The sequence below is a fragment of the Coturnix japonica genome, chromosome 12, assembly GCF_001577835.2.
Source record: "Coturnix japonica isolate 7356 chromosome 12, Coturnix japonica 2.1, whole genome shotgun sequence".
NCBI lineage: Eukaryota > Metazoa > Chordata > Aves > Galliformes > Phasianidae > Coturnix > Coturnix japonica.
In genome coordinates this window covers 8,557,150-8,569,418 of record NC_029527.1, presented here as the reverse complement: position 1 = coordinate 8,569,418, position 12,269 = coordinate 8,557,150, and the positions used below count along the sequence as shown (strand labels likewise).

The following is a 12,269-nucleotide window of genomic DNA, read 5'->3' as shown; positions in this document are numbered from 1 at the left end:
GGGGCTGCCAGATGTGCAGGGCTCTGCAAGGGCTGTGCAATAGTGCCATGTTGGAGATTTGCTCAGCTGTGAAGGCTGACTTGAGGCAGGCAAGTCAGAGGGCATTCAGGGCATTATCCAACACTTTGGGCTTTCAGTGCTGCAGCTGCTGCTCAAGTTACGCCTGTTCTCCTTCCTCATTTAGAAACAACTCTGCTTTTTAGGCCGCCTTTCATTGCCAAGTGGCAACTTCTCTCCTACATCTCAGTTCACAAAGGAAGAATAAAATGGCATCTGAGCAGTGTTTACTCTCTTCTCTTTCCTAACATGGTCTTTGAAGAGTGCTTTGGCTACTTTTAGACTTGTCTCTCAATAGATGGGTGACAAAGTAGGCAAGAAAATAGACACACAAATATGCTCTGGCCACAGCTGAAAAAGGCCATTAGCACTGGAGAAAACAAATTGAAAGTGTTTGTGCCCTGGGAAATGTTCCTTTCTTTTTCTATTCTGTTGGTTTTGTGTTCTTTTTTTTTTTTTTTCCTAAGCGTCCCACTTTCTCCTCCAAGAATACCCTGGGCTGAGTTTAAGACAGTCTCATTAGGCAAAAACAAAACTAATCTGCAACCTTGGGAAGAGAAGGGCTAAGTTTCATGTTTACATAGTCTCTTAAAAACTTTCCACAGGAAGAAAAACAAACCAGAAGAACTGGTGCTGAAATGTGAAGAGTTTGCCTGTATATCTGAACCTGAGAGAATCTGCACAGACAAGTCTGACTCTGAACCCAGGTTTGGTCCAGCTATTTCTCTCTGTTTTCTCACTGATTTTTAAGATGGTATTTCCTTTCCTCATGGGCAGGAGAAGAGAAACCTGGCACTGAGAAGAACCTCAGAATGAGTGCTTGTCTGCACATGGAGGCAACAGCTTCCCTAGCTGGAAACTGCAGAAGTGGGAGGCAAGTCAAATCACCTGCTGTTTGTCTGAGGTTGGAAACCTTTATGTTTGCCAAAAGGACAGGTGATCTTTTAACAATCTTATCTGCATTCACTGCAGGGGAGGCATCCAACTTTGCCCTACCTGGACAAGGTGGCAGTTTTCCAAGCGTTGTGCTCATTTTGCGTAGAACAGAGCAATTGAAAGCTCCCTTCCTCTTCTATGCAGACTGTGCAAAAAAGGCTGTGTGTTTGGACATGTTACAGTCCAACTTATCAGACTGGTGAGGAACAACAGCATGTTGTGGCCTATTTTCCCTGCAAGTACCCCTTTTTCTTGAGAAACGAGGGCTACTTCAAGCAACTTCTCTTTTCCAAAGAATGTGTTTTAATGTTAAAACATTGCTCAAAGCAGAAGTGAAATGCAAAGAACCTGCTGAGATCCCCAAAGGCAGCTCAGCTCTGAATTCACTCTCCCATGTGCAAAACAGTTTATGACTTTAAGGGAGTGGTGGTTTCTCTTACCTCAATGAGCGACCCGTCTGACCGTATGATGCGGATGACCATCACCATAGGGATGCAGATCATGGAGGAAAGGGCAAGAACCCATCCCAGGCCGATTGCCCACTCAGGGTATGTGTAGACCTTGTTGTAAGTCAGTGGTTTGTACTTGGCCAAAGAAAAGATAAAGCACCCCTGCGGGAGAGAAAGGAGAATTAAATGAGTCTCAAAAAGGGTTCAAAGCAGCATGGCTCTGATGCTATCATCAGCCCTAAAGAAAACAGATAGCAAGAGGCAGAGTTGACAGATACATGTTTTAAACGAATGGGGACATTATTCTTCCATTTAAATTATTATTATAGCATCTACATATGCTCGTAAGTAACCCTTTGCTTGGCAATAGAGTGTTGAATGATGGTAATGAACAGCTGTGGTACATTGCTTGTCCTTCTTCTGAGCTCAAACACTTGCTAAACATTGTGAAGAGCTTACTTGGAATGTCCTTCCCAGCAAATGAAATAATCCACACTGAGTGTCTGCCTCAGACTGGCAGTCTGGCCTTGGGATTTCTTGTTAAAATGGCCTCGTAGTTCTATCACTCAAAGTAACGCTCTTTGGAGTGAAGTGCGTGTGTCACAAATGTAATACACTATTTGTGTGTGCACTCATGTTAACAATGTCTGAGAAGATACCAAGCCTCCAGCAGCTCTGTAAATAGGTCTCTCAAAACTACAGTCTTCACTTAAAGAGAAGAAATAAGAAGAGGCTTAAAGCTACTCCATCAGCATAGGATAGGACTCACCACACAAAGAACTGGTGTGATCACAATCCAGCTCCATTTCATCCAGGGACCAGGTCTGTATCCAATCATATCCTCAATGGCATCATAAATATTATCAGCGCCTGTATTGGACAATGAGTATTTTGATCAGAACTTAGCAAATGAAAGCCATGTAAGAACTGCAGAATGACAGCTGCCTTTCTTGGCCCCCAGGGGGTTTTTAAAACAAGGGTGTCAGATGCGTTGCCCAAATTACCACAGCTGTGAAGTTCAAGAAGATTTTCTCCCTCAGAAGCCTAAAGGCTGGGGGAGTCTCCCCTCCCACACACTCATTATTTAGATGCAGGAGTGCAATGCTAATCCCTCCTGCCCCTGTCATAATCATACTCCTCTCCCCCAAAGTCTCACTGAACTTGCCAGAGGGATCATCATGGGAAGAACATAACAGCAACTGGTACACCCAGCTTCCACAGAAATTGGACTGGTGTAAAATGAAAGCCTGGCTTGTTCTGCTTTCTTAAGAAAATGGAGTATATGAAGAATCAGGGAAGCAAACAGTGATAAACACTGATCATTCCTCAGCTACAATCTCAGGTAGCAATGAAGGCTGCTTGCAGATTTTGGTACTCAGCATCACCTAAAAATAAGGGGACAGAATATAGTTTTCTGCCAACTTTCTTTCTGTATTTTCTATTTGGCTGGCTTGGCCTTTGCAAACATTGCTGCTTTGAAACAAAACTCTCAGGGACGAGCACAAATTATCATGGCTGGCCAGACTTTCAACTCTGCTCTCTAAACATAACTCATGTAAATGCTTAATTGTGCCTTTATTAATTAGCAATGAAAAAAACTATTCATTTCCATGTGGAAAAACACCGAAGGCTGGCTTCACCCCAGGTGCACTTTTGTCTCTAAGAGCAAATCGATACTAATGGCACATCTCTGCTGCTGGGAAGGTGATTTTGGGATGGCTGATGGTTAAATGTTTGGCTGTCAACATTGTCACTAACTCATCCCAAAGCATCAGGTGAAAGGTTTCTCACTTACCATAAACCCAGGCTACAGCAATACATTCAAAGAATGCAACCCACAAAAGGCATACACCACTAGCTGCATAGTAGTCAAAGAGTTGAAAAACATACATGCCACCCTGTAAGAGAGAGACAAGGTGCATTAGGATCCATCAGGAAAAAGTTCTGAATACTTCAAGCCCAGCTCCCAGTAAAATCTGCCAGCAGAGCTTAGTGACTGCTGCCCAACAAGCAGAAATAGCAAGAAAGTGGCATTACCTTCCCCAGGGTATGTGCTGTTTACTGTAGGAAACATTCTAAACAAGATGACAATCAAACAGAATTAAGCCACTTAGTATAATCTACTGAGACACTTAAGTCTTTCCTTCTTAGAAGTATTTTAGGATGGTCATTTATAGGAACAAGTGACGTAAAGAAACAGTAGGTCTTTTAACAGTAGCGCATCAAAAACACTCAAACTACCATCAGAGGGGGGGGGTCTGTATTTACAGTCTGAGTGAAAAGACTTTTTTTCATTGGAACCTTTTCCTTTCTAACTCTGTTTATTTACGCTGTGCTGCTCCACTCCTCCTCTTACTACACTGAACTATGTATGCCTGAACTTGTACTTGAAAAAGGAAGTTTTTTGGGCATCTCAGTTATAAATGCTATTTCAGTTCCCACAATTGTCCTCTTCCAGTTGTTTTTAAAATATTGCTTAGATTTTATTTTGAAGGTAAGTTACACAACAGTGCAGCCACTGGAACATTATTATTCATAATAGAATCAATTCAAGAATATTTAATTGATCCAAATCAGTTGAACTCAGACAAAATCTTTTTCTCCCTGCATGCACTGAATGGGTTCTTAATTTGCTCTACTGAAGGTTCTCCATGTGTTTCATCATTTGGAGCCTGTTGTTAATATTCATACTCATGCTGATTAGAACTGTAGACCAGAATGAAATTAATGAGAATTCATTACTCTGTTCCTTAGATCTAGGGATGGAAAAAGCTCTCTAAACTTAAAAGAACGTCATTCCCCTGAGTGGCTAATTCTGATTCACAGCTAAAACAGCTCTAAAAATGGCTTTAAACAACAAAAAAGAAGCAATTTAAGCAATTTCCAACATTGCTGTTACATACCTCAGTCACCATAGTTAGTCCCAGAAGATAGCTAAGGAAACATACTATAGCGATGAAGATTTCCCGTCGGTAACCCTTCCTTAGGAAGGATGGGTGCAGATCAACTAATGACGTGATCTGTCCTTCAACTTCAACAAACTGAAGAGGGAAAACAACAGAAAGAAGTGACTTAAAAATCATCCGCCATGCATTTCATCCTATCTCATCATTAAGTGCTCCGCAGCAATGCTTCAACCTCAGTCTGTGGCAAAATTCTGCAGAAAACAGAAGCTACTTCTTTGTAACCTAAAGGTTAAAGTCTGGGGGACATTTTCAGTTTGGAACAAGCCTTCAGAATTTACATAGGTTTCTTAGCATCCTTGCAAACTACTGAAGGGGCTTTGTGAACACAAGCCACAAGGATAAAGGAACTTAATTTGATGACAGGAAGGCACTTATGTGGCTTTTATGTTGTAGTTGTTCCAGATGAATACGCAAGGCATGCTGGTAGAGAGGCACAGAGAAAACACTCTAAAAGCCTGAGCTGCCCAAGGTAAGTGAGTACCAATCAGGTGAGCTTTTTTTATGTGCCAGAAAACCTCACAGGTACTACTTAGATTAATTCCACAGCTGGATATAATTCTACTCCTGAATTTGCCAAAGCAAATCTAGCCAAGGGAAAGCAGGCTTTGTTGTGAACTAGCAGCCCCTCTTGTCTGAACTTGTCTTTTCTGTATTGGTGAGCAGAGTTCTTCTGGCTGAAGCTCTGGGACACTTCATCAACCACAATGGAACTCTTGGTACAGTTCCCATACAGAGGCCTGGTAAGCTGTTTGCACAGATAAAACAAAACCAAAGCCCTGAACAGGTTAGCTAAAATCTAACCAGCTTTTGTACTGACTTGCCATGTGAAAATCACACATAAGGTCTGTAACCTGAGTTAACCAAATTTGAATAGAAGTTCAAAGTTTACTGGAAAGCAGATGCCTTTCACCCACTGAGCACAGTGACTGCTGAGCTCCTCATGAAAACATCCAGAGATCACTCAGCACTTTCCACCTGGCAAGGTACAAAAGCACAAAGACTACTGAAAGCCTGAGGATAACATGGACAACCAAGGCTGCCTCCATAGAAAGGATCTTTATTTGGAGTGGATACATTATCTTAAAACCAGCCATTTCTCACAGGGAGTCTATGAAGCATCATTCTGTCACAGATTCCTCTTCCTACCCAGTATCTCTTTCCTTTTACACAACCCAGAAGGGCTTTATAACAACACCCCTTCTTTGACCACGAGCTGAAACATCTTTTTGAAGAGACAGCTGTCCAGCAGTAACCCCATTGGATTTTGTTGCCTCCTGTCTTGTTATGACTTCTGAAAACTGGTTTTCCTCCTAAACACCCTTTGGTCTGATTTGATCTTAACCTGCTCTGGCATTCCAGAAACCTGCTTGACTGCACTCCAAAAACAACCCACCAACACAAAACCAAAGCAGAGGGGTGGAGGAGAGAAATTAAGCGCTCCAATTAGTTTTAATCATTCTACGCACTGAAGAGCTTTTTAAAATTACCAGACAGCTTCCAATTTGCATAAGCACAGACTTGCTGAACCACAGCATTGGAAACCTGTAAATTCACTGTGCAGTGATTGAAAGTTGCTCACTGGAGTTCAAAGATTGAAACGTAAACAGCAATTTGGGCCAGAGTATCAAAAACATAAGAGAGAACAACTGGCTAAAAACCTATTTAAATATTTATCTTCACACAAGAGAGGACAAATAAACATTTCACCCTCAACGACTGAGTTTCTGTAATGCCAGTTGTTTTCCATTTGAGTGCAGAAAGCTGCCTGTTGCCCTGAAAGCTTCAGCAATTTTGAATGTGTAGTTACTGCATAATCCTTTGCCACATATATTTCCTTGAGGTGAACCATCTAGAAATGATTTACAGGCTCACTTGTGAAATTCAGTTCAGCATTCCTATAAGCAACCAGTGAGAAAAGTAACGTTAACTTCTTGGACTAAACTTTTTGATTTGTTCGTGGTCACTAATTAATAGCAGTGCATGCTATGCAATTAGAACACTGGAAGTGTTCTGTACCATTCAGAGACACTGAATGCACACGGATGTGAAAGTCAGCAGGATTGGACTGTAAAGCCACCATGGATACAGGGAGACATTCTGTGCTTTTCATGCCTCATGATGACGCTGCAGTTAGAGGTTTTCTGGCTCTCGGTAACCTTTGAAGTCAGTACTCCATTAAGCTATTAATTCTTACAAAGCATTTTAATGGTGGTGTCTACTAACTGCAGGTGATCGCAAGGGCATGAAATACTCTGTGGAACAGATTGCAGTCTTCTTGGATATAAGGAAGAAGTTCTTTTGATAAGGGTGGTGAGGCACTGGCACGGGCTGCCTAGAGAGATGGTAGTGCCCCATCCATGGAGACAGCCAAGGTCAGGCTGGATGGGCTCTGAGCACCTGATGGAGCTGTGGGTGTCCCTGTTCCTTGCAGGGGGGTTGGACCAGATGGCCTTTTAGGGTACCTTCCAACTCAAAGGATTCTAAATTCCTAAACTCAGTTCTAAGTTCTTCTCCAAAGTAGGAAAATAACGCAGCATAAAGGAAATGCTGGTATTCTGGGGACGGACTGCACTGATATTTAGGTAAGGGATAATGTCTCTCTTGCACTCTGCCAGCTCCTGATGACAAAGACTTGCTAAGCAACATCATGCTATCAGTCAGCAGCCACAGATCTATCACACATAGCCCCTGCATCAAAAAGCAACACAGATGAATTCCTCATAGGCAGCATTAGAGGAATTCTCCTCTATAATTCATGCCAGCATAACTGGCTTTGCCCAGTTAGCATCGAGATGAGAAGTCATGCACCTCTTACCCATTGTACTGACCTGGCTATCCAGTCCAAGCAACAGAAGCATAATAAAAAAAAGGATTGCCCAAAAGGTGGGCAGTGGCATCATGGACACAGCTTTTGGGTAGGCAATGAAGGCCAGGCCTGGACCTAGAGAAAGAGAAAATAGGAAAGGGGGAGGGGAAGGGAAGAGAAACAGTAAGTCCCAGCTCTTTGGTAAAGGTAGCACACTCAAATGCAGGAATGCCTGGTTCCGTTCAGATAAATCCAAACGCGGCTGGAAATACCAGAAGTGAAACAGTTTGGCTCTTTTATCTGAAAACGAAGCACGCATGACTACAGCAGAAACCACAGGCCAACCCCCGAGGCATTGCTAACTGATCGCCAGTTTTAACATCTGTCTCAAACATGCCAGAAATGGAGGTGTTCCTACACCTGCCCACAGGGACACAGGTCAGTTTTGGGGTTGGGGGGGAGAAGGGATGACCCAGGGGAATGGCAGAACCCCACAGCTAGCCCACGTGGTCATGATGAAGGTGATGTTGATGAAACCCTTTTGTATGCAGGGAAGGGACTCTGCTCCAGAAATTCCCAGGGGCCTTCACTAAGGCAACCACTGCCTCACTCTGGACACAACTTCCAAAACCGGCTTTTCTAGAGCAGGGTTTGCACTCTCAGAGACTGCTCCTTTGCTTCTTCAAACCTTTACTGCTGCACTGATCAGGCTAGTCCTAGCTCTATCAGCTGAGGTCCCTGAAACAAATGCCTTCTGCAGTTAGGAGTCCTGCAATGTCACCTGGCAAGCTTAGGCAGACCTGCCATAGTGACACTAACTATGAACAACATGACCCACAGCTGTAGGATGGGTTGCAAGGGGGTTGGGACTAGAGGCTGGCTTTTCTGCCCTGGAAAACAAAGGCTTTTGGTTGAATGCACATTCCTAACCTGGCTCTTGCTGCACCATGGACCACTCACACCCACACACCAACCATTCCTGCAGTGGTTTCAGGTACTGATCTGCAAAGGATCGGCCTGGAGCTGTGTGCTATCAGCTATGGCTTGGGAGAGTTTCTACTGGGAGAGAAGGAGCCCTCTCCAAGTGTGAGACAGGAACATGATGAGGAAACAGGCATTTATGGCAAGCTCTCAAATTGGCCATAGAAACTGAATTTGAAGGCAGATTTAAATACAGATTAAACCCAGAAATACCTGGCTCAGCTTTAAGAAGCCTTGAAGATTAACACTTTCCAATTTTGAAGTGGATTTAAGCCATTTTCAAAAGGTAAAAATGAATTATTTTTTAACTCCTGCAGCGTGGGGACAGAACTCTGACCTCTAAGACTGCTCTTCCTACCTCCCACTTTTCCTTTCCAACAAGAGAGATGGAAAAAGCAAGAGAAAGAGGTAAAAAAAACAAAAACAAAGAAAAGATGATTTTTTTTCCCCTCAAACTAAAGAAAACTTTGTCATTGAAAATGACATTGAAAGTCATTGAAAGTATTTGAACAGAAATAAATACAAATTAGCCAACAATCAAGCAACTAATTTTACTTAAAATGAAACACTGCTAAGATTTTATATGACAGAAGATGCAAAAAATTGGTGTATGTATCAAATCTGGGGGAGGGAGGGAGTTGTACCCCAACTCAATGGCTACAGGATGTCCTCCCTCAGGCAGAACTGCTATTAGGTGGCATTTGCAGTTAATCTGTGCAATTGATGAGACAGATGTAAAGCTGCTCTCCTCAAAACCTGCTGCCATTCTGTATGCTTTGGCCATTAAAAGTGTCCCTGCACTGCACTGCGGTCAAACCACAAGTGCCCTAATCCCTCTTGCAGCTTTTATGTTATTGCACGTGTGGTGAAATATTTCTTTCAGCCAAACAGAAATGCAGTATAATTTAAGCTGGACTCACTGTGATGTTTTTGTGCCTACAATGCTTTGCTTCCTCCCTTTAAAATCAGATGTTATTTATTAAAGGTCTGACTTCTTTGGGAAGCCAAAGGAGGTTTAACTCTGGTGTAAGCCTATTAAAGCCAGTGGAAGCCAGCAGGAGCCACCCCTTGCTGATTACAAGGTGTGCTGGGAGCACTGCTACAAGGCTGAATTTGGCACAGGTTAAAAAATAAAGTAAAAATGTGACCATGACATTCTTCTGCTAGCAAACTTATTGATGTTTCCTGGATGGCAGGAGGGCAAACAAGGAAATAAACAGTGTCACGCACAGGTCACAGGGGACTTAACGCTCTGGGCAGAGATGAAGGCAAGCAGCAGGCACTGCCACTGCAGATGCTATCTTCTCCTCAGAGCTAGAGCCAAACAGAGGTGCCTCTGCTCACCTTTTTTCTGATCCAGAGGAGTAGTTCTGACCTTGTGTCATGAGAAATCAAAAAGAAAAGGCCCAAAAATGAGGCTGTACCACCTGAATGCCTCTGTTCTGAGAAGTCAGCCCCAGCTCCTGGCTGGGGCTTCCTACATGGCCCTGTATGTGCCCTGGGACGCTTGTCCCAGTGGGACTAACTGGTCTGCAGCAGCTCCACACCAGACCTCTGCTGAGGAAGGCAGCAAAGAAAGCCATGGGAAGCTGTTTGGATAATTTCAGCAATGCTTACTATCATGTAAAAATGTGGCTTACGATGTTAGCCAAAGCTCAGCCAGAGGTGATGGACAACTCACTGAACTGCTGAGGTGTTTGCATTGCCCGGCCACCAGTAACTAGGGCTGAACTGAAATGAACTTGAAAACCTTAAGGAATCAACATAAAAATAAGCAAGAAACTGAAAGCAAAGTTCAGAAGCCAATCGGTGCCCTCACTGTCTCAGCTATAAAATTGGGATTATCATACCAATCTTCTTTGACAAATACTATGTAAACACTAAGTTTGATGGTCAATTTGCATTAAAGAAATCAGTCAATAATGCAGTGCTGCTATAAAATTGTTTACTTCTTAAAAAGGCCAAGTGACAGGAAACATCGCTGCCTGTTTATCAGAGATTTAATTAATCAAAATTAGCATAAATATTGACCAGAAAAAAAAAATAATACAACCACATGCAGCTATTTCAAAATGCTGCTCTTGGAACTGATCCATCTAGATATTATAAAAAATGTGCTATTTATGATTCATTGAATAGGATTATTCCCTTGCTTCCTGTTTTCAAACAAAGCAATCAACTGGGGATCAAAATAAGCACGGTGGCCAAAAGCGTTAACTAATTGCACTTGCAAGAGGTTTGCCAATTGTCAATCTAGTGGTGCCACCAATGTCATTAGATTTTCATTAGCTTTTGTCAACTGAGATATTCTTTCTTAAAGACTTAACTCCTGGAGTCATATGATTAGGAGATATATTGAATTTTTCTTCACAGGAGCATGCTTCCAGAGAAAAGCTTTCAAATGCTACACAGGAGAATTAAAATTGAAGGAAAAGAAAAAACAAAACATAGAATCAGAAAGAAATGTCAAAAGTGCACTCAAATGACATTACTGTTATTTGAATCCGATCAGCTTTAAGGTTGCATCAAGGCTGTTGAGGCCTGATTTGTTATATTTGAGTTGTAACTCCCATCTAAGCTGCCTGCACTGTGTGCAAATACATTGCTACACCTGCCCTCACAGACAAGATACGCATGGGGAAGAAATGTCATCTGTCACAAATGTCACAGGCTGTGGGGATTTAGCCTCCATCAGCCGCACGTGCGTGGCTGAACGTTAATGGGAAGAACACTTCTGAAATAAGGGAAGAATAAAAGCGTGCATCCAGTTTCAGAAAGAACTTCTCACAGTTATATCAACCTCATCCTGGAGCTACAGAGGACAAGTGCAGGACTGTGACAACTAGAGTTCCTATGGATGGCATGGTCCACAGGAACCACGCAGGAGAAGGAGCTCTCCAGTTTCTCTGCCTTTCAGTGAGACTCAGGAATATATGCATGTATGTCCCTTCCAAGGGCCAAGATAATACTCCCACTGCTGTGAGCAAGCAAAAGTAAGCTATGAAAAATACATCAGTACTGGCTATTTGTGTTTGAATGAAAATAAAGGTAGTCTGAAAAGAAGGATGGAAAACATTTTTGAGTCAATGACATTTTGGACCCTAGATAATGGTGTGGTTATCGCCCCTCTAATCTCAACTCAAATGGATTAGAACATTCTAGGAAATATATTCACTGCTCTGTTAATCAAGAGAGTAATTAATACAACCCCACTAACCATCACTGCCCTCGATGAATGCCCAAATCAACAGTGTGCTTATTGTTCTGGAGATCATGGGAAATCTTGTTCTGTTTTTTATTGCTTAGATGTTAGCTGATTGAGTCTGCAGAACTTTGCTCACACGCTAGGCGGCAGTGCCCACCACCACTGCCACCAATACCATCGTACCTGACTCTGCCACATCAGCAATGTTCACCCCTTGCTCTTGTGCCATGAAGCCCAGGACGGAAAAAATTGCGAAGCCAGACACAAAACTGGTACCACTGTTCAGGCATCCCAGCAGCAAACAGTCCCTAAGTCACACATATGTCATGGAGCAAGTTAATTAAAAAAAAATTAACCCATTGTCCCTACTTTATTTACATCATTTAGCTAAAACACTAAACCCCCTTAGATGGAAACTTGCCTATAGCAGTTGTATTTGTACTTGTTGTAGCTCCCCAGGGAAGTCATTGCTCCTAAGCAGATTGCATATGAGAAGAAGATTTGTGTCCCTGCATCTATCCAGACCTAAAGGGAAAGACAGAAAGACTGTTACTAACAGCACTGCTGCATCGCAACCCTCAACACAAACACACAGTTCAAACTATACAATATCAACAAAATAATTGATTCCAAAGAGGGTGATAGATATGGGATCAGGGAAGGGGGTGGGGGGAAGAGAACATCACATTTGCAAACTTGGCTTTTGAAAGGAAAAGAGAATTGTTAGCATCACAGCCCACAAGAACATCAACTCTTCAACAGTTCCAATATTCCCTCCCAAGAGAGGCTTAGTATTTCTGGTCTCTTAGTCATTCAGCTGATCCTTCCTGTTGGTGCAACAATAACCGTGCTTCAGAGCAATAGGAAAT

At 42.6% G+C, this 12,269-nt stretch overlaps 1 protein-coding gene across 15 annotated transcripts in view; it reads right to left on the bottom strand.

Annotated features, from left to right (window-relative positions):
• SLC6A6 (solute carrier family 6 member 6) overlaps nt 1-12,269 on the bottom strand; it is a 54,010-nt gene that overhangs the window by 5,935 nt on the left and 35,806 nt on the right. For all 15 annotated transcript variants that reach the window (XM_015875008.2, XM_015875007.2, XM_015875006.2 and 12 more), the window contains 7 exons: nt 11,822-11,925; nt 11,584-11,708; nt 7,237-7,349; nt 4,346-4,483; nt 3,238-3,340; nt 2,212-2,312; nt 1,434-1,604 (listed from right to left, as the gene is read on the bottom strand). In XM_015875008.2, the coding sequence (XP_015730494.1) occupies nt 1,434-1,604; nt 2,212-2,312; nt 3,238-3,340; nt 4,346-4,483; nt 7,237-7,349; nt 11,584-11,708; nt 11,822-11,925 (855 nt within the window). The remainder of the gene's footprint in view (nt 1-1,433; nt 1,605-2,211; nt 2,313-3,237; nt 3,341-4,345; nt 4,484-7,236; nt 7,350-11,583; nt 11,709-11,821; nt 11,926-12,269) is intronic.